This window comes from Elgaria multicarinata, chromosome 9 (genome assembly GCF_023053635.1).
Source record: "Elgaria multicarinata webbii isolate HBS135686 ecotype San Diego chromosome 9, rElgMul1.1.pri, whole genome shotgun sequence".
NCBI lineage: Eukaryota > Metazoa > Chordata > Lepidosauria > Squamata > Anguidae > Elgaria > Elgaria multicarinata.
This window is the reverse complement of record NC_086179.1, coordinates 36551719-36576480: the sequence shown is the minus strand read 5'-3', so window position 1 is coordinate 36576480 and position 24762 is coordinate 36551719. Positions and strand designations below refer to the sequence as shown.

The window sequence follows — 24762 nt, the reverse complement described above, 5'->3', positions numbered from 1 at the left end:
GTTTGGATGTAACAGGAAACCATAGTTTTCTACACTATGAATGAGACACAGTGCACCTTGACCTCACACGTATACCTCTTCACTCCTTGTTCATACCTGTAAGGAGGGGTTCAGAAACTTTTGTTTTCAATTGTAAATAATCCAAAGCCCCCAAGATGCCCGAACTTGGGGAACTAAGGTGCATTCAAACTGTGGTTTCAGAACAAGTCAGGATGCTGGCTTGTTTGATTCTGGCTTGTTTTCATTAATCATAGTTTAAACAAACCACAGTTCCCCAACATAGTGGTTGGCTTAAGGAAACAGATGCTTCTGATCTCCTCTGTCATGCAAAAGAGAAGGAGAGTGGAATGTTTGAGCTTGCCAGAACATATTCATTTATATTGGAGTGGGGACATAGTGTTGGTATAGAGACTGACAGACTTGATTCAGATTCACAGCAGTGAGGAGTAATTTATAAACTTGGAATTTACTTAAAGGAACAACCAGGAAGATCTAGATATAAAAGCACAACAACCTGGTGGAACTATCACATTTGTTCATATGTGCTGGGAGAAAGAGGAAAGAATCTAAAATAAAAAGATAAAGAGTTTTAAGCAGGAGACTATGGAAGCGATACGATTTAAGAAAATCAGAAAGAAAAGCTTTAAAGATAGAACAACAACTCAGCGCCTCTCTTTCTAATGGAAGATGGTAACACTTCCTGTTCCCTAGGCGTTTTACAGAATTACAAGACCATTTAAAACAGGCTTCCCCAACCTGTTTTGGCCTACACTCCTATCATCCCTGAGCACTGGCCATGTTGACTGGAAGTGATGGGAGTAATAGGCCAAATGTTTGAAGGGACCTAGGTTAGGGAATCCTGATTTAAAAGAAAATTATCTCTGTAAGAATACATTTTGCCCTCCTTTCTATTTTATTTTATATTATACCTACTTTACAGCTTTATTTGCATTTGATATAAACTCTTGCAGTCATGGTGAATTGTTTTAGAATGTAATGCTTTATGGATCTAAGCAAGTCTATGAAATAGAATTCCAGAGTACAAGTGTAACAGAGATGCACTGACCTCTTCGACAGAGAGGACCCAATTAAGGTGTTATTGAAAGGAAACTTAATTCATCATGTCTAATTTAGAAATGGTTAGTTTCCCTAGTGATGGCACTGTCATAGGATTTACCTTCTATGCTTTATTAAATCTGGTAATCGCGACACAGGCTAATTAAATGTTTTAGGATACATTGAGCTGATTCTAAAAAATCTTGATAATCATTTTCTTCTGTCACACACTATGACAAACCTAGCAGAGCCACCTGATCTGATATAAAATAATTGAATACAAAGTAATAATTTTTCTCTGAAGTTTCTGCCCCATTTTCCTAGCTTTCAACTTGTAATTACTTGAACACTTGATGCAGGACAGACCCTCATGTAAATACTAACACTTTTCTTGTTACACAGGGATAATCAGGATGCTTACTAAAGATTAAGGGAGAAATCCTATGGCCCCTAGATAGCATTTGAAGAGACCGTAGGATAATTTGGATTCCTTGATCTGAGGTTGGAGGCAGCCTTCTGACCCCAGAGGGCAGAATCAGAGAACTGCCTCCATCCTCCTTGCAGCTGGCGTGGAAGGAACCATGCTGGCTGGCCTCAGAAGTCAGGAACACAACCTTGGAGAGGGGGGGAAAGGAGTTGTTGCGGTGGGCGGGGAGGGGTTCCGGATACAACTTATCCTGAGCCTCTGCCAGCTTCCAAAACGCCTTCATTACATGAGCAAAAAAAGCCTGTCTAGTGAAAAATGCAGGGTGGGAGGACAGGGTGGCAAAGTTCACCCCTGCATAGGATGCTTGTAAGCCTCTGAGTTCAGGGGGTTATGATCATTGAGGGTGCAACTTATAGGATTGTGCCCTAAATTGGGAACACAATTAATTAAGAGAACAGAATTATACCGGAATGGCATATGACTATGTGAATGCTCTAGGATGGATATGTGTCAGCATATCATAAGAAATTACATGTTTTTGTATGTTCTTCTAAGAAGAATTGTTTATACATGCATTTTGGTGGTCCACATCTGTCTGCTATTAACTTTCATCCTCTTCCTCTTAATAAATGTCTTCTTACTTCTATGTGTTCTCCTTAATCATCTTCAACTCCCCATCCTAAAATATTATATTCTTGTAATTCAGTTTGACTCAGTGGCAACATCCATATGTCAAATCAGAATTATATCTATATCAAAACTTCGGTCAATCTCTTGGGGATTATTTGACAATGCAAAAGAGCAGGATTATTATTTTTATCTATTTTGAGAATTCAGACTTCAATTCAAGCTATTCAAATATCTTAACATTACAAGTTAACCCTGTTGCCAGTGGAGAACTTGATTTAACTGTAAACAAAGTTAGGATTGCTTCAAAAGCTGTGGTTTAAACAGTGCTGAATACAGTTTGCCCTTAGCTGCACTTGTGGTTAAAGTATTTTCTGTATCAAGTTCATGAACGTCTCCTGACACCTGTTGTTTTTCTATTGTAGAAAAGGTCTTTGTTCACTAAACTGCTTCAAGAACGACGTTCATTGATCTGTACATCTAAGAACACTAGAGGTTTTTCATTACTTTTAGAATAAAACTCATTTTCAATATCTCCTGCTTTAAATGAAAAGACCTATGTTTCTGAATTGTAGTACTTGTGTGAGACCTCATGAAACACAGAAAACGTGGTACATTTTATCTATTTTTAAAAAAGATTTTATTAGTTTTCCAATAGAAAATCAACAAACAGAAGAAGGAGAGAGACAGAGAGAATTTTTTTAAAAAAATACATTGAATTTAAATCAAATTATTGACAGAGGGTAGCACTCTTAAGCTCTATTCATATTTCTTCATTGATATGTTACAGTCCAAGACATACGTGGAATCCACAGTCTGCTTAGAACTTTTTAAAAATTCTTTTGTATGTCAAACTTATGTTTAGTCTTTTCCCATAATCTAAGGAAAGGTTTTAAATACTGCTGTGTATGTCCATGATCTGTATATAGAATAAAGTCCTGCCATGTTTTATAAAAGTACATATTATAATTGAGAGACAATAAGTGCCATTTTTGGCTTCACGATATAAGTAGAGGAAGGGTCATTTCACAACAAGCAAATGTGTTGATACATGTTTTAGGGAGCTGGGAATAACATAATTGGAGTCAGTGGTGCAAAGCAATTTGCTACTACATCTGTGAAGTAACGATTAGAGAAAATGAAATATGAAAAATTATGGTCCAACTAACCTGGTGAAAATCACCATAGCTTCTTTACTTCAGAAAAGCTCTGCTTGTTACTTATTTTATTTAAGCCACTTCTATACCACTTGTCTGCAGGATCTTGCAGCGGTTTACATAAAACAGTTGGCTTTAAAAAAAAGATACTGTTTTTTTAAACAGGAGAGCTAGATTATATTCCTTCTACTGATTTGCTGTCAAATCCTGTGCAATATTTTGGAATATTTTTCTCCATCTATCCATCTGGAAACACTAAAGTGTTGTTCTACCCAGGTCTTTCATTCTTTTGCAATTAAAACTGTTGTGAGACTCAAGAAACACACTGTGCTGTGTGTGTGTGTGTGTGTATGTATATGTGTGTGTGTGTGTGTGTGTGTGAGGTGAGCAGCAAAAGTGTTTTTCATTTCTGCCAGAAGTCTAATAGATCCCAAGATTTACGTACTCCCATTCTCTTATGTATGACCACACAGAAATCCACTGATACAGACAAGAGTATGGACAAAAGATAAATGTGGGAATCTTTGGATGCAGCTCAAGGAATCCAACCCCCCCCCTCCCCGGTAAAGTACCACAAGCAGAAAGCATTTCAACTCTCACATGTGGAAGGTGTGATAATTTCTTCTGGTGGGAGTTTCCTATACCGTTTGAGATACTGCTTCAGAAGCCCCCCTTTGGGGCGGCATGGAGGAATGCCATTGGAAGAAGAGGGACTAAAGAGTCCTCAGTGTGGAATCACACAGTGTGGTGTAGTGGGTAGGGTGTTGGAGTGAGACTCAGGAGATCTTGGTTCTAGTCCCCGCTTGGCCATGAAGCTAACTGGGTAACTTTGAGCCAGTCGCTGACTTTTAGCCTTACCTACCTCAATGGGTTGTTGGGAGGATGGAGGTGAAGGATCATGTACAATGCCTTGGGCTCCTTGGAGGAAAGGTAGGATATAAATATAACAAATAATAAATGTGTGTCACTTGGGATCCAAGCCATGATTCATGCACTTGTATTATATGTGACCTGCACTAGAGGCTCAGAATTCTCTAGTGTTCCTTGATGTACTTTATTTCATGCCCTATGGATGAGCCTATGAGATTGGTCAGGTATAAAATAAAATAATTAAATTATTGACAGCATAAGCATGCATGGTCTGCTCACAATTATCTCTAGAAGCCAAAAGGAGACTCAACCTGTCAGCCAAATTGCTGAGAGTACTGGCAGCGGGGTAGTAAAGATCAAACTATATGCAGATGATATAATGATTAGCTGTCAAAACCCAGTGAAATGATTGGGGAAACTATGATTCTCCAGCAATTTGGTGCAGTATCTGGAAATAAAATTAATAGAAACAAATCAGAATTAATTGGTCTGCACTTTAGTGAAGTTTTCAAGCACGACTTTCAAAACTAAATATATAGGTTAGAATGTTCTAAAACCAGTTAACTATCTTTTATATATTTATTAGAGGATCTGAAGTTATTATTTGTTATTATTATGAATTCTAAAGGAGCTATCCAACGTGCTGACTGAAACCTTGCACAGATCCACTGTCTAACTGACATCGGAGCTACCAGCCTTTACTTGTAAAGAGAAGATCATTGGGGGCCTGGACTAGAAGCATTGCAAGTGGATTGTGCTGTAAATATTCTAGAAGTATAATGTTCCTGCTAAGTGTATGGAGATAATTATATTTTTAAGCTATCTTGGGAGGGCTTTGCCCTGAAAGGCAGCATATAAATACTATAAATAAATGGATTCATTCATCCATCCATTACATCTTTGGTGGCATGTCCTAGTGTTCAAATTTATTGAAATGTGGTCCTCCAAAATATAAATATTGCAACATTTTGTAATCCTTAATATTGCCAGAAAAGATTTCAGATAGCAGGATTGAAAAAGATCTCTGCCTAAAACTGTAAAGTATAGGTAGTGCTGGCCAAGTACTGGACATTTTCTCCTCCTCTAAATATGGCTTTTAATCCACTCTTTCTACTTGACTAATTTCTATTTTTCTTTTGTATTAGGACTTGATAGTCTTTAGTGAGGATGAATCTTCCACTACTGCTGCACAATCAACATTTTCCACTAAGGTCTCTAAAGAGGAATTGGCAATAGGTATAAGGGCAGCAGTCAGTAACGCCTGGAATGCAAGTACGTAGAAAACAAAAAGAATTTGCAGCAAATTGCATCTATAGGGGTAAATATCTGAAGCCCAGTATTGGGCAAAAGGCGGGATACAAATTAATAATAATAATAATAATAATAATAATAATAATAATAATAATAATTCAACTTGTGGGAAGGGCAATTTTCAGCACTGAAATGGTTTGGAATTGGAAAGGGCTAACCCCCACCCTGCCAACAGATTGGGGCCCAAGCAGTTTGGTTTTTTAAAAGAAAGATGTGGCCAGTTCTAAGTACATGGGTAATAATGTGTTTAACATAAGGTGTGTAACATAAGGTTCTATAGTCAAGGTTGTACAGTCACACAAAATCCTTATTCTGTTGAAGACTTCTCTCACAGTACTAGAACTTGGGGTCATCCAAAGACCCCCAAAATGGTATATTTCACAACAGAACACATAATTATTGAAATTTGTTGCCCTAGATTGTTATAAATGTCATTAGTGTAGCTTAGCACATTCTTTGTGATGTCACAAACTGTTTCTGTGGAGACAATTGGTATCATACAAGAAAACAGGTATAATCTCAGGTGTGAGATATTACTGATTGGAAAATAAGCTGTTGGAGTTGGCAAACTCAAGAAACCATGATCCTGTTTTCATGCCAGACTTTGTCTCCTTGCAATAAAGGTGGTCTGATCTACAGGAGATCACAGAAATTAGAAACTGAACTAATTTAATTATCTTTCATATCCTATCTGTTTCTACTTAGATCATGTGTGTGGGGACATATTCTGAACTACAAAATAGTGAATGATCCTATTCAATGACATGCTAAACCATGGTGGTTAAGCCTTTTGAGCTAAACATTATGGCTTAGCGTGTCATGTGAACCATGACTTTGAATGTTGTGTGAACTATTCCTAAGCATGGTGGCTACATAACCACGGTTTAAACATGCTCACTGAACACTTACTGCAAAAGGGTTAATGGCCTAACCATGGCTTAGCATGTTGCCTGAACAGGCCTAATGTAGTGTTAGGTTAGTAAGATATTCTGGTTAGATATCATTGTTGCTGCTGAATATGCAATCACAGATTGCATATTAAGTTAAAGAAAGGTTAGTTTTTTTTAAAGATGCATTGGAGTATTTCCCTCTTTTGTACTACAAAGTGGTACTTCAAACCAATGGGGCTTCATGTTCGTAACTGGCTTTGCTTTTGCTTTTCATTTTTATAGTGAAATAATACTATTCTCCATCTAAATGTAGTAATCATAATTTATGTTCTTTGGTTGAGGAAACAGCAAATTTACATTGAATTTTCTTAGAGCTCTGCCTTCAACTAACTAAATGACTAACTATGTATATACCTTGCAGTTTTAATCGGTACTCAAAATCAGGGCAGGAGGGAAGGAAACGGGATGGTTTCATTTCAAATCCTGTGGCCCGTTCATTATAACAAAAACTATGTAAAGTTTTTTGCCAATAAGCTTGAATTAGTATATTTGCTCTCTGAAATAATGAGTCAGTTATCAATCATTACTTTGAAAAAAATACTATAAATGAATGAAGACAAAATTCTTAATGAATGTGGCCTAACATTAGCCATGACATACTGTAGCTTCAAAAACAACTCTACTTCCTCACCATACGGGGTGGGCAACACAAGAAGTGTAGTTAACATGGAAATGTCCCTTTCCCATCTGTCTTAAAAACTTGTAATGGGTGACCAAGCCTAATTCCATCTTCGCCCAAGTCAGAGCTGTTTGTGGGGTTGGGAGAGGCAAAATTCAGGAACTATAGAGGCAGGCCAGTAGACACATGGATAGAGAGCTTCCTCTTCTTCCAAGGCCTAAACTGTGCTGTCTTTGCAACTTCACAAATACCTCAGGCCTGGGTTGAGTGACCTTTCTCAATGCTGATGTAAGCTTGCTCTGTTTAGCTTTTGGGGATTATTTTACATCCATTGATATGATGGTTTTAGGAGCACCTGAAAAGAATAGTTCCTAGTAGTACCACCACCACCCTGTTTTGGTTAGATCCCTATCTGGCAGAGATCACCACCTGGACAGTATTCGACCACACTTCAAGCACTGCCTTTAATTATAAAATGTAACTTGTACAGATTTCAGGCAGTATTGGCTCCTAAGAGTTATACAATGTTACACTTTAGTTTTTGTCTCCTCTTAGTTGGAGGTATAGTCCAAGTGCTGAGCTCACCTGGAAATGGTATCAACTATGGAAGGGCTACATAAGAGGATCTCCTTAGACAATTTTAATAAATACTGGGTTGTTTCCATACTGAGCCTCGTGTGGCACAGAGCGGTAAAGCAGCAGTTTCTGCAGCTGAAACTCTCCCCACGGCCTGAGTTCGATCCCAGCGGAAGCTGGTTTCAGGCAGCCAGCTCGGGTCGACTCAGCCTTCCGTCCTCCCGAGGTCGGTAAAATGAGTACCCAGCTAGCTGGGGGAAAGGTAATAATGGCTGGGGAAGGCAATGGCAAACCACCCCTCTATAAGGCCTGCCAAGAAAACGTCAGCAAAAGCTGGCGTCCCTCCAAGAGTCAGTAATGACTCAGTGCTTGTACGAGAGGTTCCTTTCCTTTCCTTTCCTTCCATACTAGAACCCTTTAGTGTTACCAAGGAATTTCTTTTCTGTATATTGGTGGAAGTGGAATTAAAACTCGCCTCCACACAACAATATGGTGTTATATTATGCAATGAGGTTTCCTTTGGTCAAGATCCAAGACTGTCTCCAGGCATGAAAGAGCCATAAATTGCCATCCAGTGCCCTCTCCCTGCCCCTCAGCAGTACCATCATGATCAGTGGCAGGCGCCTGCAAACCACCTGCCACTTTGATGTTCCACACTGCCCTGACATAGCATTGCTCTGGGGCATTGCAGGAAAGACAAGCTATGCTGCTAGGTAAATCCAAGCCAAGGGATGTGCAGGCAGGAAAGCCCAGCTCAATTGCAGGTGGGCCCTCTTGTGGTGCTGTTCTTCTGTTCCAGATGGTGATCTCTGCCAGATAGGGTTCTAACTCAAAGAGGGTGGTGGTGGTGCTAGGAACATGTTCAGATTGAAGTAAGGAGAGTAAGGCAAAGTCAAGTAAGTTCAGGTTCTGGTAAGGCAAAGTCAAGCACAGCAGTGGTCAAGTTCCCATAAGACAAAGTCATGCAAGGCAGATGTTAGGTTCAGATAAGGCAAAGCAGAGGGAATGGCCGCATAGGGGAATGCACAGTATAGCTGAAACATGAGTGACTTAATCCTCTTCTCATCCCAAGCTGGAGCATTCCAGGTGCTGCATAGTTGGGGATGTTTCGCCTATGCTTTACCTATAGAGGAAGGCATGAGGCAGCTGAATCTATCTCAACTGAGGCAGAAGCTGCAGCCCTCAGGCCTGGGTTGGGGACAGAGCAGAGATAACAGTGGGCATTCCAAGCCCCACCCCCGAGGGCATCCATGGATGCTCTGCAGGCCGGATGAGGATCTTCTGAGGGCCAGATCAGACCCACGGGTCAGAAGTTTTCCATCCCTGTGGTGAGGAAAAGTCCAGGCAAAGCAGGAGATACCCAGGATAGTACCATGTGAAGCTCATGCTGGAGAATTGTACAAGTGGACTCATACATTGATTCAGCAACAAGGAAACAAAGAATGCTTCCAGACAGAGGGCTCCTAGTGCTCCCAATGAGAAGGCATTGTGCATCTATTCTGTCTTTTCTTTCTTAACTGATTTTCTGTGGTAAGAGAAAAGATGGAAGAAGTGGTGGGAAAACACTGGAGGGTCACCGGTACTCCTTTAGCTGTACCTACATTTGGGTGACTAGCTCTTCCTCCAGGGACTGAAACTTTTCTAGTTAAAGGCACTTAAACTGGTTCAGTAGCTATTGACTTCAGTGCAGGGGAGACCATGATTCTGCTCGTAGTTCTGGGCTTGAGCCTGATGATGGCTCTTTTAATGTTTTAGTAATGAAATCTTTTATTTTCACTACAGCTAATTCATCTCTCTCTCTCTCTCTCTCTCTCTCTCTCTGTGTGTGTGTGTGTGTGTGTGTGTGTGTGTGTGTGTGTGAAAGTGTGGGGTGACTGTGAAGTATGGGATGCCTGCAGTCAAATTTCAACGTAACCCCTAATTATAATGAATTGAACATAGGTTAGATCCAAACCCGTAAAACCTCAATGCATTTGTGTTGGAGAGAGCTTACTCTTGCTGCTACTGGTGCATGTCTATTTTCTTAAACCCTCAGAAATTTAATCTCAAGTATTTTGCTTGCTTTTTATTTTTATGTGGCTTCTTTCAGCAAAGCATGTGGATACACAAGTCAGACAGTATCCATAGTTTATGGCATTTATTATATTGAGCTTGCTCTCTAGAGACTTTTCAGACTCTGTTTCAAACTGAAAACATCCTTGATTTTGTCAGCAGGAATATCTTTGAAAGGTTAAGTAGACTGACAAAGATGATAGAACAGAGGAATTCAGAGTACAGTAAGTGCAAGCTTCAACAAGAATAAACCGCAACCCATCTGCTATTTTCTTTTTAAAATTAAAGGAATTAAGTTCTGTTTTCCTGTCAGATTTAAGTCACTGCAACTGATAACTTCTGTGTATTGTGTCTTTCTTGTAAGAGTACTATTGGGCTCATAATGCTCCTTTGTGGCACAGTCATATAGTCAAAGCAGTACAGAAACAAGAAGTAGCACTAATCCACAGGACAAATAAAAGAATAATGTTCAAAGGTGCTGAAGAAGACTTCTGTTTTCAGAAAAGGGCCCAATGCATTTGAGTTTTATAGCTCTTTTAGAGTATGTTCTCCTTGGAATGAATTGCACAAGGGAAACAACGTTGAAAATGAACTGTAGAACTCTAAAGGTATCAGGCATTTTTCTGAAAAATTAAAACCAAATTACAGTACTTTGGATATTTTTTGTCTTGTTTCTTTCATATATTTTGAGCAGGACATGGGAGAGTCGGTTTCCTTCTGAGAAAGATTAATGACTTCTAGATGTGTTTACAGAGTTGTGCATAAGAGTATAATTGTTTTCTGACCTCTGAAGGGTAAAGGAAGTCAATAACACTGAGGGTACAATTCCATTCCATTTAGAAGCAACACTTGCACTTAGCCCGCCCCCCCCGGCTGCACATGCAGACACCACTTATTACTTGACTGAGCACTGAGGGATTGGTTGGTGATATGTGAGGTGCAAACAGATCTCTCATTATTTGGACTTTGCATTATTTAGACTTCCCGTTATTCGGACTATGGGTATCCCTCCCCATGTCGGCACTGCACCCATACAGCTTCATATCCAAAGGGTATTTCCACACAACCACTGTAAAAGTGCCTTTTCCATTTCTCATATCTGTTGTTCAGATGCAATTCATACATGGGCTAGAAAGCAAATTTAACTCCGAAATAGCTCTTTTTCATTGTTTGGCCTACATTCACAACATTCACACATGCAAACATTTAGTTAGTACAACAGTGGCTCAAATATGCTTTTAGTGTTATCCTCCTAGGAAGGATAGGTTTTACTCAATGTCCCCCCACCCGCAGTAAACATCAAGGGGAGTGTCTTTCCCTCCTTAGTGGAAGTGTGCTTGTGTGAAGATGTCGTTAAGCCCCATGCCAGTCATGACTCATGCTGGAGTGTGCCATGATGGGAGGCTGAGGAGAACTTTTCGTAATCCAGCAGCTAAGATTAAAGGGGTGAGGTGTGTAGGCCAGGCTGAGCGGCAGCATCCAGCAGCTTATCAGAGCCCTGTGTGGTCATTATTTGTGGCTGTGTGTGTTGCTGGAATCCACTGCCCAGCTCAATCCATCCCACTTTCCTGCACAATTGCCATTGGCTGTTGAGTCATGAGTAGTTCATATAGGACAGGTATAAGCTTTTTGTGTGGGATGGCAGTTGGGAGCCTGAACCACTGAATGCTTTACTGGATGATCTCTATGCTCTGTCTCCACATGGTTTTGGCACAACCAATGTAATCCCCCTTCTTTTTGAAAAATCTCTACCCAGTATACAAAAGAAGTACAGTTTTGATCTATGTGACACATGGTGTGTTACATTGAGGCTCCCCTCCTTTTGTACTTCTCTTGTCCAAAGGGCCTCCATGTTTACTATTTCAAAAGCCATTATTTCAAACTGATTCACTTTTGACAGATTTAGTTCACAATAAAAGTTTGATTTGTAGAGGTGCCATTCATGAGAAAAGAAAGGAATGTCAGGTGGCCCATGTCTAATGAAATACCTATTCAATTTATGAGGCTATGCCAGTTATAAACCTAATTATTATTATTTATTACATTTCTATACGGCCCCTTAGCCAAAGCTCTCTGGTCGGTTTAATGGGAAAGTTGGACAGTCGCCATTATTCCTGACTACTCAGTACTAAGAAAATTGGGTTTTAATTTTGCATGACTAAAACCTGCATGGTGTATTAACCTTAACCTGGGTCTCTTCAGGGTAGACAGTGAAACTGATGAAGATGGAAGTGGATTTCTGTACTTCACCCTATCTGAATTTGGAAAAGGCGAATGCTCAGAGATGTGCTCCCTTTTGCTATATCAAAGCAGAAGACTTAAGCAACATTGGAGGGGAGGTTTTGATTGAAAAGGAGAGCACATCTCAGTACCTCACACTCTCCTCATCCCAGAGTCAAGAAGCTGGTGGTGGCATGAGGTGGGGATAACCCCTAAAACCAATCTTTTACTGGCAGCCTTGTTTGCCTTCCAAGCCAAGCAGCTTTCTGAATGTGATGTTCAGATGAGAAGAAAGGTTTGTGGATCTTTAATGTCAGACACTTCCAGCTCTTAGTCCTCCCCTCCCTGCTGTGGCTGCATACAGGCTATCCTTAACACATGAGGATTCTTTTTTCCTGCCTGAAATTTGTACTGAATAAAATTGGTATGGTGATTTCTGGAAAGAAAACCTCTTCTAGGTGATTAGCATTTAAATAGGACAGATAGCCATTAAGAGCTGTATTATATTCACTAAATCAATGTTCAACTTGAGCAAGACAAATTTGAATACAATATTATTATAGCTCATAATTACAGATATTTAAGTGCAGTTATACAGATTGGTTATAACTAGTCACATGAAGCCAGACTTGAAATAACAAGGTTTCTTTAGGTCAATTTCAAGTTGTAGTGACAAAGATTTATGGCAGATGATGTTTGAAAATAGCTGCTGAACATCTCTTACTATCATAGTCGGGTTATTCATTTAACTGTTGCCTTGAGTATAATATATACATTAAAGCATATGCATATTTAGCCTTTTTAAAAAATTGGAAACATTCCAAAAAGCAAATTTTAAAAAATCATTGTGTTTTTAATGGGATGCCTAGCCATTTTTTGATACTTGAAAACCAGCTATTTCCAAAGAGTTGGTGTGAAAGTGAGGGAACTACAAGCTCAGCACCAACCCTGTAGGGCAGACTGCTGGCACACACATAATTTGTTGGGGCCCAGAACAAACTTGTAACACAGGCCCTGTCGCACATTAATACAATGATCCTGTCTCATACATACATAGTTATTAAAGAAACATTTCTATTTTAATTTATTTATTTTATTTATTTATTAAATTTATATACCGCCCCATAGCCGAAGCTCTCTGGGCGGTTTACAAAAGTTAAAAACAGTGGACATTTAAAAGAAGTATACAAAATTTTAAACCATCAGAACTATATAAAAACAACAGTATAAAACAGTATCCATTTTAAACAACATCCATTAAACAAAAAAACAAACTTAGCATATGCTGTTAAATACCTGGGAGAAGAGAAAGGTCTTGACCTGGTGCTGAAAAGATAACAATGTTGGCGCCAGGCAAGCCTCAGCGGGGAGATCATTCCGTAATTGCTGGGCCACCACTGAAAAGGCGCTCTCCCTTGTTGCCATCCTCCGAGCTTCCCTCGGAGTAGGCACTTGGAGGAGGACCTTAGATGTTGAGCGCAATGTACGGATAGGTTCATGTTGGGAGAGGCATTCCGTCAGGTATTACATTTTCTACATTTCTGAAATTACACCATGTGTCCCTAGGAACAATGTCCCTGAATTAATTTGGTCTCTCCTATGCAGAATTTTGCCCATGGCATATATAGCACTGCCACTACTATTCGTTTCAAAGAGATTAGTAGTGGTAAGTGGTAAAAAGAGTGACAAACTGATGTGGATTACAATAGGAGACAAAACTGAGAAAAAGTAGGTGCCCTTTTACTTTTCAAAAACCAGATTGATTGATTTGGAATCATGGAGCTCCATCACACCAGCGTTTTATTGCACTTTCATCCTGCCTTGTTTACAGCTTTGCCCTGCGACCCTCACATGATATCATCACTATCCTGCAGTCATCTCTTCTCTTCCCCTCCATTTTCCATGTTTTTCTAGGGCGGGCAAAGTGCGGTATTTTTTCTCCACATGGGATAAAACCGCCCTACTGTCGGTTTTGTATTGCTGTGCTTGTGTTATGTCACAGAACATCCCTTCTTGGGTGTGTGTGTGTTGAACGGCAGTGTTGCTAATGAAAAAGGAGGGTGGAGGTGGTTCTCCTCCAGTGTGCCGAGTTAGTCGAATGGACTTTCGCTGCTCCAACTCTGCTGTCATTGCTCTATTATCCACCTGTTACAACTTCCCTCTTTTTTTTTTGCCTGCTGTATGAGGTGCACAGCTGATGAAACACTAAATTGCTCAACTTTAGACAACAAAACCAAAGGGAGGGGGGAGGCATCCATGTTCATCAGAATGTCCATCAACCACAAGAACCAATGAACTGGAGGCGGAAGGAGAAGGGGTGGGGTGGGGTGGTGATACCAGGAAGCGCGTGCTGGCGCAGGTGAAAAGGTAAACAAGGCAAAATAGCACAAAAATGCACACATGTGAAAGTGACCAGCACTTGACACACTAATGAAACGGAAGTGGAAATCGTGGATTCATACTAGGAAAAAAAAGTAGTTGTGATGGAGCTAATGGTCACACACAAAATTGAAGATAAATAATTGGTTATTTCTGCATGGCAACAAGACCTTCAAGATTGCCCTTTCATTCTAAAACCTAAGTTAGCATACTTGTGATTTGATAAAGAATGCCTTAAATTTCATTAATACTTTAGATTTTCCATTATTTTAGTTATATATTTGTGTGATAGCCTTTACTCAAGTACAAGCAAGTACCCACTAATGGAATTCATAGCTGATCTCCATATTATATTTAATAAGAACATACAATGTTTATTAAAATCAGCATGCTATTTAGTCTGAGAGTTTGTTTATTGTACAGATCAATGTCTGATTGATTTCAAATGGTTACATTCCAAATTATTTATTGCATTTTTAAGATTACATCCTTGTTCTGAGGACTGAATGGTAGCATTCATGGGCTTTTCCTTACAAAAACCCCCTGTGAGATATGTTGGGCTGAGAAAAAGTGACTGGCCCACAGTCATCAAGGGCAGATTTAGACCCCAGTTGCCTGAGGCCTGGTAAAACACACCATCTGTTATACTATACTGGCATGTCTAAAATCTGGGAATTACCGTATTTCTTCGATTCTAAGACGCCATCGATTGTAAGACGCACACTAATTTCAGTACCACCAACAGAAAAAAAGCTTTGATTCTAAGAAATAATAAACACACCCAGTTTTTAGAGATGTTTATGTGGGAAAAAAGTGCATCTTAGAATCAAAGAAATACAGTACATCTCCCCCTTACATTCCCTTTGTAGTTAATATACTTTGTACACTATTGGCTTTTAACAGTATTAGAGACCCTTTTAATTGCCTAAAACTGCTGTTTTATTGATGTTTTATCTAGTCTTTTATCTGCTGTTTTCTCTAATTGTTTTTATCTGCTTCTCCTATGATCATTCATAATGTTGTTTTCTGTTTTTGTATTTCTGGGTTTTTTTAAAGCTGCATTGTAAGTCATCTTGAGGCCACATGGTGACAAAGTGGGATATAATCATTAAATAGATAAATAAAACAAACAAACAATAAACTTCCACTTTGAGAATAAAGTTATCTTTTGAACGTAACTTTTGTTACTTTGCAGGTGCTTTGAATCCATCAGAAAGAAATCCATTACCTTTGCAAAAGTGGGATTCAGGAAGGAAATCAAAGAGTTCTATTGTTTCCAAAGCTATGCTGAAATCTCCTTTGAGGAGGCAGTCAAGTGTACAGACCCAAAAAGTTGCAGCAACGTGGTTTGATCTTTGGTCATCAGGCCCAGAAGAGTTTATCACTACCAACAAACAACAGCTCTCAAAACCAGACTTCATGTGCTGCCGTAGTGGAGCCTCTGTTGAGACCATCTACAAGTCTCCTACATTTCAATCCTTTGATCCTTTGGGAAGTAGTGTAACAAGCACCATGAAATCAACACCAGCTTCTAAGCAAGTTTGTGGGCCTAGTGCAGCTAGCCTGCAAAACCTCCAGTTCTTAGTACCAGGCACTCTACAGACCGCTGGCTTAAGCAGTCATCCCACCCCAAGGCCAGGTGAGATTTCAAACTCCATAAGATACAAGGAAAATGTGTTCCCTTCAGTGTTTTGGCCAATGACTACCAAGGCACTGGAATGATGAGCATGCATTTGTCTGCTTCTATGATAATGTTATTTTATTAAAATTAGTTTAAATGTTTTCAGCTGATAAATATATTTAGTTTTTTGCTGTTTCACTTTGCCTCATGATGATCCCTCCCTGCCAGACCATGCTTAGGCTGCTACCATAACATTTTTAGGTTTCATCCCTTTTGTACCCCTTTAGGAATGCATTATATCATCAAGCGTGTAGTGGGGCAGCACATGTGCAGTCCTGAAGCCCTGTTGTTCATACAGTATTTCTAGAATGGTAATTGTGTGACTCAAACCATAGCAAGGAAAATTCCAACAGATGCAGTTTCTCCCATCACTGCAGCTTTAGTTTTGCGAAGCTCTGTCTATGCACTGGTAGGTATACCCTCTTTGGCTTCGGACCTGGCAACTCAGTAAATAATCTGAGCACTGAGTCTTCAACATATAAAGCTGACTATGCTCCTAATAATACCTAAAAGAAACCATGGTTTTACAAGCAGTTGGAAAAAAAGGATGCAGGTGTATTTTATCTTAATAAACAGATGTCATGGGCCCAATCCTTCAGGTACACCCTCTGTCATTCTGACACAGACACCCCCAAATCAATGAGAATTTTTATTGTAGCAAATCCCACTGTAAAGGCTTAATGGTTTACTCTTCAGAAAACATATAACTGAAGGCAATTAGCTATAGGCTCCCTAAGTAATTCCAAGAACAGTCAAAAGCTAATAGCTATGACCTTGTCAGGGATCCATACGACTTGGTTTCCCCACTGCAATTTCAGTGACTCAGAATTCAGGGAAAGAGCCTCGAATGTTTCCTGGCATAAACCATCCCAGGCAATGAAAGACAAGGATTCTTGAACAAGACCTAAACAAATCCACACACACAGAAATTTAGTCCAACCTCCGAAATATTTTTTTAAACGAAGTTGCTGCTCTCTCCTGCTGTGTGTGGGAAAAGCAGCATGTTCACAATGAGGGACTGAACGGCCCTCGTGCACCTTGTTTACTTTCTGTTTGAAAACAGGAACTGTGTCCATGGAGAAGTGACGGTAGCCAGCAATAGCCAGTGTTTCTTCCAAGGTGTGATGGAGCTTTAAAAGACTGAATACAAGGTCGGGTCTGAACCCTAAACAACTCCTGAACCCAAACTTTTCAGCACCAACAGAAACCTATTTCACAGCAGTCCCAACTGCCAGTAGGAGAATGTGTTAATTTGTTTGTTTTTTAAATGGAAGAATAAAGCACCTTGGGAGCGTTTTGTTGCCCAAAGGCACCACATTGCCTACCTCTGCTTTAAGCACTCTACTGCACTATAATATCTTACAGTCACGTTTAAGTGATTATGGCATTGGATTGAAATGCCCACAGCCATATCTCCAATCTCTTAACATTTTGACCTTTATAACTTTTTCAAAGTGTGACACATGAACGGATTGTATCTATTTGTTTTCATCTTACATGAAAAAAGTCTATATACAGAAAATGCCACATGTCAGTAAAGTCTGTTCAGATTTTTGAGAGTTACTGAATATTGTAAATTGAAGGGTTGGAATGAAGGAATTAAAATTCATGTTTTGTTTTGTTTTTCATCTCAGGGAAATACTCCGAGTGTTCAAATGTCAAACAGTGATTCTCATCTAGGAAGAAGCTGAATTACACACAAAGAATTTAGTCTTCCCAATCTTGAAAATAAAATGGAAAATTCTTTTTTTTTGGTGCAAGGAACATTGGTGCAGTTAGGGTGCAATCCTATGCATGTTTAGACAGAAAAAAGTCCTAAAACTCCCAGCATGCCCCAGCCAGATATGCTAAACATGCATAGGATTGTGTCCTTAGGTAATTTTAAACTCTGGCTTTAATGTTTTATCCTGTCCCCCTTTAAATAGTAATGTATTACTTCATTTAATTCAAAATGTGGCAACCCAACCCTGCTGTATCTGGGGGCCCTCCTGTTCATTCTGATGAGTGGGGCCCACGGACATCTGCTCCAATGTCCTGCCTGATGCCACCATTGATGCTCATACCATTGGCCTAATTAGCGAGGGTAGGAGGGGTTGAATTTCACATAGTGATTTGAACTAACCAATTAATTCTTTGGCTACAGATTTCTAAACATCATTCTCAGCTTGAAGCCTGACTTATTTGCTATAGTATCTGCATCATAAAAGCACAATTTGCTTCGCTTCAATAGTTTTCTCTTTGTCCTTTGCTGACCATTTTGTTGTCGTTAGTATGAGTTATATAAATACAAATATATTTGCATAATCTGCTATTTATATTTTAAATTTAAAACAATAGAGGAGCTGGTTCTTTTTTTGAAAGTGGAATGCATTTATTCTATTACTTAGGAACATACATAGGAAGCTGCCTTATATTGAGTCAGACCTTTGGTCCATCTTGGTCTAGTATTGTTGACACTGACTAGCAGTGGCTCTCTAGGGTTTTAGGCAAGAATTTTCCTAGCACTACCTAAAATGCTGAGGATTGAACATGGGACCTTCTACATGCCAACCAGGTGCTCTGCCACTGAGCTACAGCCACTCCCCAAACTTATTACTGTTTGTATTGGTAGAGAACTTCTAATGGCTTCCCTTTATTTTTGAGTCAAAATATGGCATGTGAACCCAATTTAGGGCTGGTTCACATGGTTGCATTTGGCTCTATGTGAGTGGGATGAACTCATGACCAGTACGGAAGTTGGAAGGAATTAATAAAATCATAGAATAGTAGAGTTGGAAGGGTCCTATAAGGTCATTGAGTCTAAACCCCCCTGCTCAATGCAGGAATCCACCTTAAACCATCCCTGACAGATGGCTGTCCAGCTGTCTCTTGAATGCCTCTAATGTGGGAGAGCCCACTACCTCCCTAGGTAATTGGTTCCTCTTACAGTCAGGAAGTTTTTCCTGATGTCCAGCCAGAATCTTGCTTCCTGTAACTTGAGCCCATTATTCCGTGTACTGCACTCGGGGATGATCAAGAAGAGATCCTGGCCCTCCTCTGTGTGACAACCTTTCAAATATTTGAAGAGTGCTATGATGCCAGTGTGGTGTAGTGGCTAAAGTGTTGGACTGGGAGTCAGGAGATTCAGGTTCTAGTCCTCACTTGGCCGTGGAAACCCACAGGGTGACTTTGGGCCAGTCACAGACTCTTAGCCTAACCTACCTCACAGGGTTGTTGTTGTGAGGATAAAATGGAGTGGAGGAGGATTCTGTATGCTGCCTTAGGTTCCTTGGAGGAAAAAAGGTGGGATATACATGTACTAATAAATAAATGTCTCCCCTCAGTCTTCTCTTCTCAAGGCCGATCCCAACACCTGTTTCTTCAACTTGCATATCTAGTAATGTAAATGGACATGTCCCATCTGGAAGAGTAATCCAAGACAGGTAATAGATATTGAAAATGAATACATACTTTTGGCAAATAACATCATTGTTTATTTTTATTTCACATATATTTTAGATTCTGCCAGCTCAGTTGGAACAACGTCCTCCTTTTCTACCTTCTCCATGTCATCCCCTGAGTCAACTGTTCCAAACAACACACCACAGCCTTATTGTATTCCTCCCCATGGACCTTCTTATTTGTCTTCACCACATGGACTACCTTCTCTTTTCTTTAAAGATCTTAAAGAAAGGATTGCACATTCATTTTCTCCTTGCCCAGCATCTGATATAGATGACAATGCTAGCATCTTAAGCCTTCTCCCTGATAATTCAAAATGCTCTGTTGAAAAGATTAATAGTTTTAGGAGTAGAACTTGCCGTGCTTCTGGTGAGAGTTGGGGAAACGATGTAGTGCATGATGTACCTTCTGTGCCTCATCCTGGCATACCTCCCGCAGCAACTCTTCCTGGTGCAGATCTTCTTTGTATGAGCACTGAACAAAAAAGCATGGCCCTTTTGGAAGAGATTAAAAATGCAGTTTATGGACTGAGAGGGGACTTCTGCAGTGTGGCACAGGAGCTGCGAACTATTGGTAGTGAATTGACAAATATGGTGGCTTCTGTTCAAAATATGAACAAATTTTTCACAGCTCCCCAGACTGCTAAAGATGACCCTGGTCAAATGTAGTTCTCACAGTGGCCATATAATTAAGATAACTTAGATCGTTTATGTATCCTGCCTTATAGCTCACCAGATCTCCTAGTTTAGAGTTGAATTGCACAAATACAGATTTTTAACACACACACACACACACACACACACACAGAGAGAGATGTCTCTGTTATATTCTTGTTTTGAAAAATAAATTGTTGCTTACAGCTTGTTCTTTCAGTGGAGTTAATATTTTCATTTTGTTCAAACTGAATATTTGAATACCACACATCTCTTGAGTTAAGCTCCAAACACAAGGCAGTAGTCCCAGGAATATCAAAGAGCAATTAGAAAGCTATAGCAAACACAGCCTGTATTTACTTTTATTTGTGTGTGCCTCCAAGTGCCAAAAATGCCATTGTACCCATGAAACTACATGAGGATAGAGTTCACCACCATTATTTGCAATTAGTACTAAAGGCTGAAATAGAGCTGTGCACAGGGCTCCTTGGGGACAAACAGTTGTACAAGAAAGTTCTGGCAGCTCTGAAGTCACAGAAGAAAAGAAAGAAAGAACACAAAATGATAACCCAGGCTCATTGATTTCAAAGTCTCTACAATGGAAGCCAGTAGTGGAAATGCCAATAAGAGAACTAAAGTCTCTGTTTCCAAGTGACAGTTTAAATGCCATCTGATAAAAATCTTGTGGGACCATAAGTGACTAGCAAGGTTTACTTGGAAAAGAGTGTGTGCCGTTAAAAAGTGAGAATGGAACAGACTGTCACCCCTTAATGGAAAACAGAGTTATCATTAGTCACAACCTGTCTGGGAGCTGATAAAATGTAACATGACAAGTCCAGGGGCAGTGCTACCACAGTTTTGGGTTCCTTTGGAGGAAAGAGCCAATGGAGGCTAATGGTGTTTTTGCAAATATACAAGTAGTGCATATGTGGAGGCAACTAGAAGTCATATTCCTACAAGGGAGCTGATCCTCTAGAATGATGCGATAGTGTCTTTCCATCAAAGGCATGTGAAAAGGGAATCATGGCTGTGGATCACTTGACAGTGACAAGAACTATGTTGAAGGGGGAAATGAGCCTCTGCTGTTGTCATTTGCCACGTAAACCCTCTGCAATGTTGCAATGGTCTTCTCCACAAAAATGCTAAAATTCCCCCATTTCATGGGGTGTATGAATGGGCTGAAAGATAGAAGGGGCAGTTCTGGACCACTGCTGGTTTCTTCATATCTACAAACACACGCGACCTCTCCATCCTCAGCTAGAGTGGAGTGTGTCATCATCTCCAAGATTTGAAAATGTCACAGGTCAGTAATAGTCAGATTTTTGATTTTGGGGTGTTACTTAATATCATACAGAGAAGAGCTGGAAAATAATAATAATAATAATAATAATAATAATAATAATAATAATAATAATTTCTAACCCACCTCTCCCTTTTTGTTTGACCAAATGAAATACTCTGAAGGTTCAAGTGTAAAAATAAAAATAAAGCAAACTGGCAACAATTAATGAAAGAACAGAAATCACAACTAGGGGGAGAAGTCTGACAAAGACTGAAATTAGGGATAATATTTCCATTCTTACTGGATTATTGTGTACTGCCTTGAATAGCTCAGATAGAAAGGGGCGTTAGTAATAAATAATCATAAGAGTCAAACTTATCATATATGAGAGAGAATACCCTTTCTGTTTGGTGTAGACAGCAATCTGCACTAAGCATTTATTATACTACTGTCAGTAAAATGTAAGTAAACAGGTATCTCTTCTAAAATCCTCTGCAAGCACATACCTTTCTGCTGTTATGTTAGGCCATAGCTAGATGGGGCGATATCCCTGGGATCATCCCTGTGCGTCCACATCCCGGGACCCTTTCAGCCCGCTTTTTCCTGCAGTCTCAGAATGATCCTGAGACCGTGGAATGTGTGGGCGGGTATCGTGGTTTGTCCAAGCTCCTCACGGTTACTCGTGAGGAACTGGGAAATGCGCACGGGGCGGGGTGAGTGGGGAAATTATTATTTTTTTAAAAAATACCTTTTAGCGCACGAGTGCTTGTGCACTGCTTCTATTTTCTTAAAAAACCCAAAATTGTGGGTGCGACGTCCTCTCCATCTGAGGTCATCGCGCGCCACGTGTAAACAGAGGGGGAGATCTCGCGATAACAATATCACGAGATCCTCACCCCTCCGTCGCGCTAGACCCATAGGTCTAGCTGGGGCCTCTGTGTATTGTAAGAGAGACTTTGTTCACAAATTATAAATGAAATGCACTGCATATTTTCAGAACCTCATTTGACTGTTGAATAGTTTGTTTTTTAAAAAAACATTGGGCTCATAACACTGAGTGAACATTTCTAGACTTCAGATTAGTTTTGCTTAGACAATTAGCATAATTAATCTCTTCTAACTGATACATATTAGGGTTTCTGTGTGGCTCATTAATCTCTGCCTCTTCACCTAAAAGGACCCTGCTACATAGCATCAATATTATGTGTAATAGCATGCTGGGAATCACTTAGAGGCCCAGAGGAGGACTGGAGAATGATTCCTGATTTTGTAAGACATCTAAATAGTATTTTCTTTAAAACTAAAGTCTGTTGAGATTTCTTGAAATTGTATTCTGAATGGAACTTGGGAATTAGAGATAGGAGTGTGTTGGTTCTATTAAAAACTAATTATTGCAAAGTATGTGTGTATGTTGGGGTGGGGTGGGTAGAAACCTAATTCAAACTTTTATATGGTAAGTTTGTAACAGTATTAATATAATATAAAGTTACAGAAAATCAGTAAACCTGCTGGTCCTCGAACCTGAAGGTCATTTTGTATGGTTTAACATCCTATTCACTGATTGTTTTACTGTCCAAATCAAACTCTTAAGAAAACATTAATGACCTGCAAGGTTATCCCGAGGCATTTGCAAACTCTAGGTAAAGTTTAAGGGGAGGTCCTGTGATGTAATATGAGATCTGCAGTCCTGCATTTGTGCTGTTCTTGGGTAAACCAAACATATGCACTTAGACAGATATTCAGTAGAAAGCATGTTCTCCACAATAAGGCAGTTACACTTTGTAATTTAAAGGTGGCAAATGTGGACAGATTTTGTCCAAAATAAGGTTCCCTCACTCCACCAGGTCCATTCCCCTGCAGTGCTGGTATGGAAGGAAGGACTTCAAAGATGATGCAGGATGTGCATATTATATACACATTTTCTAGAGTGATTACCTTATAGTTGCATTGCCTTGGAACAATGTGCATGTCAAACACCATCTTGGAGGGCCAATTGGGCAAGAAAATGGTGAAGGCTAGGCCTGATAGAAAATGTTACTAGAAATCCTGTTAATAAGTGCCCATCAACATTGGGCCAGTGAGAGACAAGCTTAATTAACATGATATTGAGAATGGCTGGAGATAGCTACTGAAACCTTAAAAGAAATTTATCCTGTGAAACCTGTGGTCGAGGACTTGACCCAGAAGTCAGAGTACCAGAGAATGCAATGATACAATATCTATTCACATTCAAAGAATATTTCCACTCTGTTCTGTATCCCCAAATCTATCTCCAATTTACACCTGGCAATTTGACTCATCACTGCAGATGTATATATGAAGCACAGTTTATGTGCTTAATTGGCTTATTAAAACATTTAGATCAAAATAGTCTGACAGCTCTGCTCTGGAGGGTTCAGATGAGAAAAGCTTTCTGAGTGAGCAGTCATACCCCATTAGAATATCTAGATTCCATCAGACTTTGGGGAACATAATACAGTTCTTTGGGACACAATATGACAAAACCCTTAAAATTTGAGCAAAGTTGACACTGATGAATACCTTAAAAAGAAGTAGTATCCAACCTTCACCAAACTAGCCCTAGCCCTGTACAATGTGAGCACTGGAAGTGAAGATGATCATGCTGTGAAGTTTCTTTCTATCCATAATTCTCGGTTCAGCAGCTGGGTTCATGAGGCTTGTAATAGCAGCGAGTGTGTTTAAATAGCAGAGTCTTGTGGCACCAGAAAGACTAATACATTGATTTTGGTGCATGCTTTTGTAGGCCTGAGCCAACTGCATAAAATGGAAGAAATAACTTGCATTCTTAACTTGAAATATATACCAGAGTTTAACTGCCCCCCCTTACCCATGATACTATTAGGTCAGGGTTATAATAATTTCTGAGCATTCATAAAAATATTACATAATAAGTAGCAACTGTGTACACCTTTTACATTTAAAAAATATCTATATAAAGTCACCAACATAACTTTATGTTTGATTAAGTATATCGTAATCGTGGATTAGAGCAGGGCCAGCCCTATCATTGGTCAGAGTGAGGCAGCTGGGTCAGGCAGTGGGCAATGGGAAGCAAGGAGCTGCAGCAAGTGTTGGGAGGATAGCTGTGGTTTGGGTGGACAAACCTGCCCTGCAGGGCCAGCCCTACCACTGGTCAAGAGTGAGGCAGCTGCTTCAGGAAGCAGATGCTGGGAAGCAGGAAGTTGCCGCAAATGTTGGGAGGACAACCTGCCCTGCACTCCTTAAACTAGCTTGCCAGCCTTAAAAAAAATCATAAAAAATCAACATATGACCCAATCTGATTCAAATTTGGTATGCTTAAAGCCCTCCTTAATATCTATTACTGTGCCAATTTTGATGTCTTTATCTTTAAAACTTACGCAGATGTAAGCATTAGTTTAATTTGTACTTTAAACATACCGTATTTCTTCGATTGTAAGACGCCATCGATTGTAAGGCGC

The 24762-nt window shown here is 39.8% G+C and overlaps 1 protein-coding gene across 1 annotated transcript in view; it reads left to right on the top strand.

Moving 5' to 3' along the window:
• The window catches only part of ENTHD1 (ENTH domain containing 1), a 34407-nt gene extending 14373 nt beyond the window's left edge, over positions 1-20034 (top strand). The window contains exons 4-8 of the mRNA XM_063134560.1: positions 1015-1017; positions 5283-5373; positions 9708-9710; positions 15440-15883; positions 19424-20034. Coding sequence (XP_062990630.1) covers positions 1015-1017; positions 5283-5373; positions 9708-9710; positions 15440-15883; positions 19424-20034 — 1152 coding nt within the window. The remainder of the gene's footprint in view (positions 1-1014; positions 1018-5282; positions 5374-9707; positions 9711-15439; positions 15884-19423) is intronic.
• The last annotated feature ends 4728 nt before the right edge of the window (positions 20035-24762 follow it).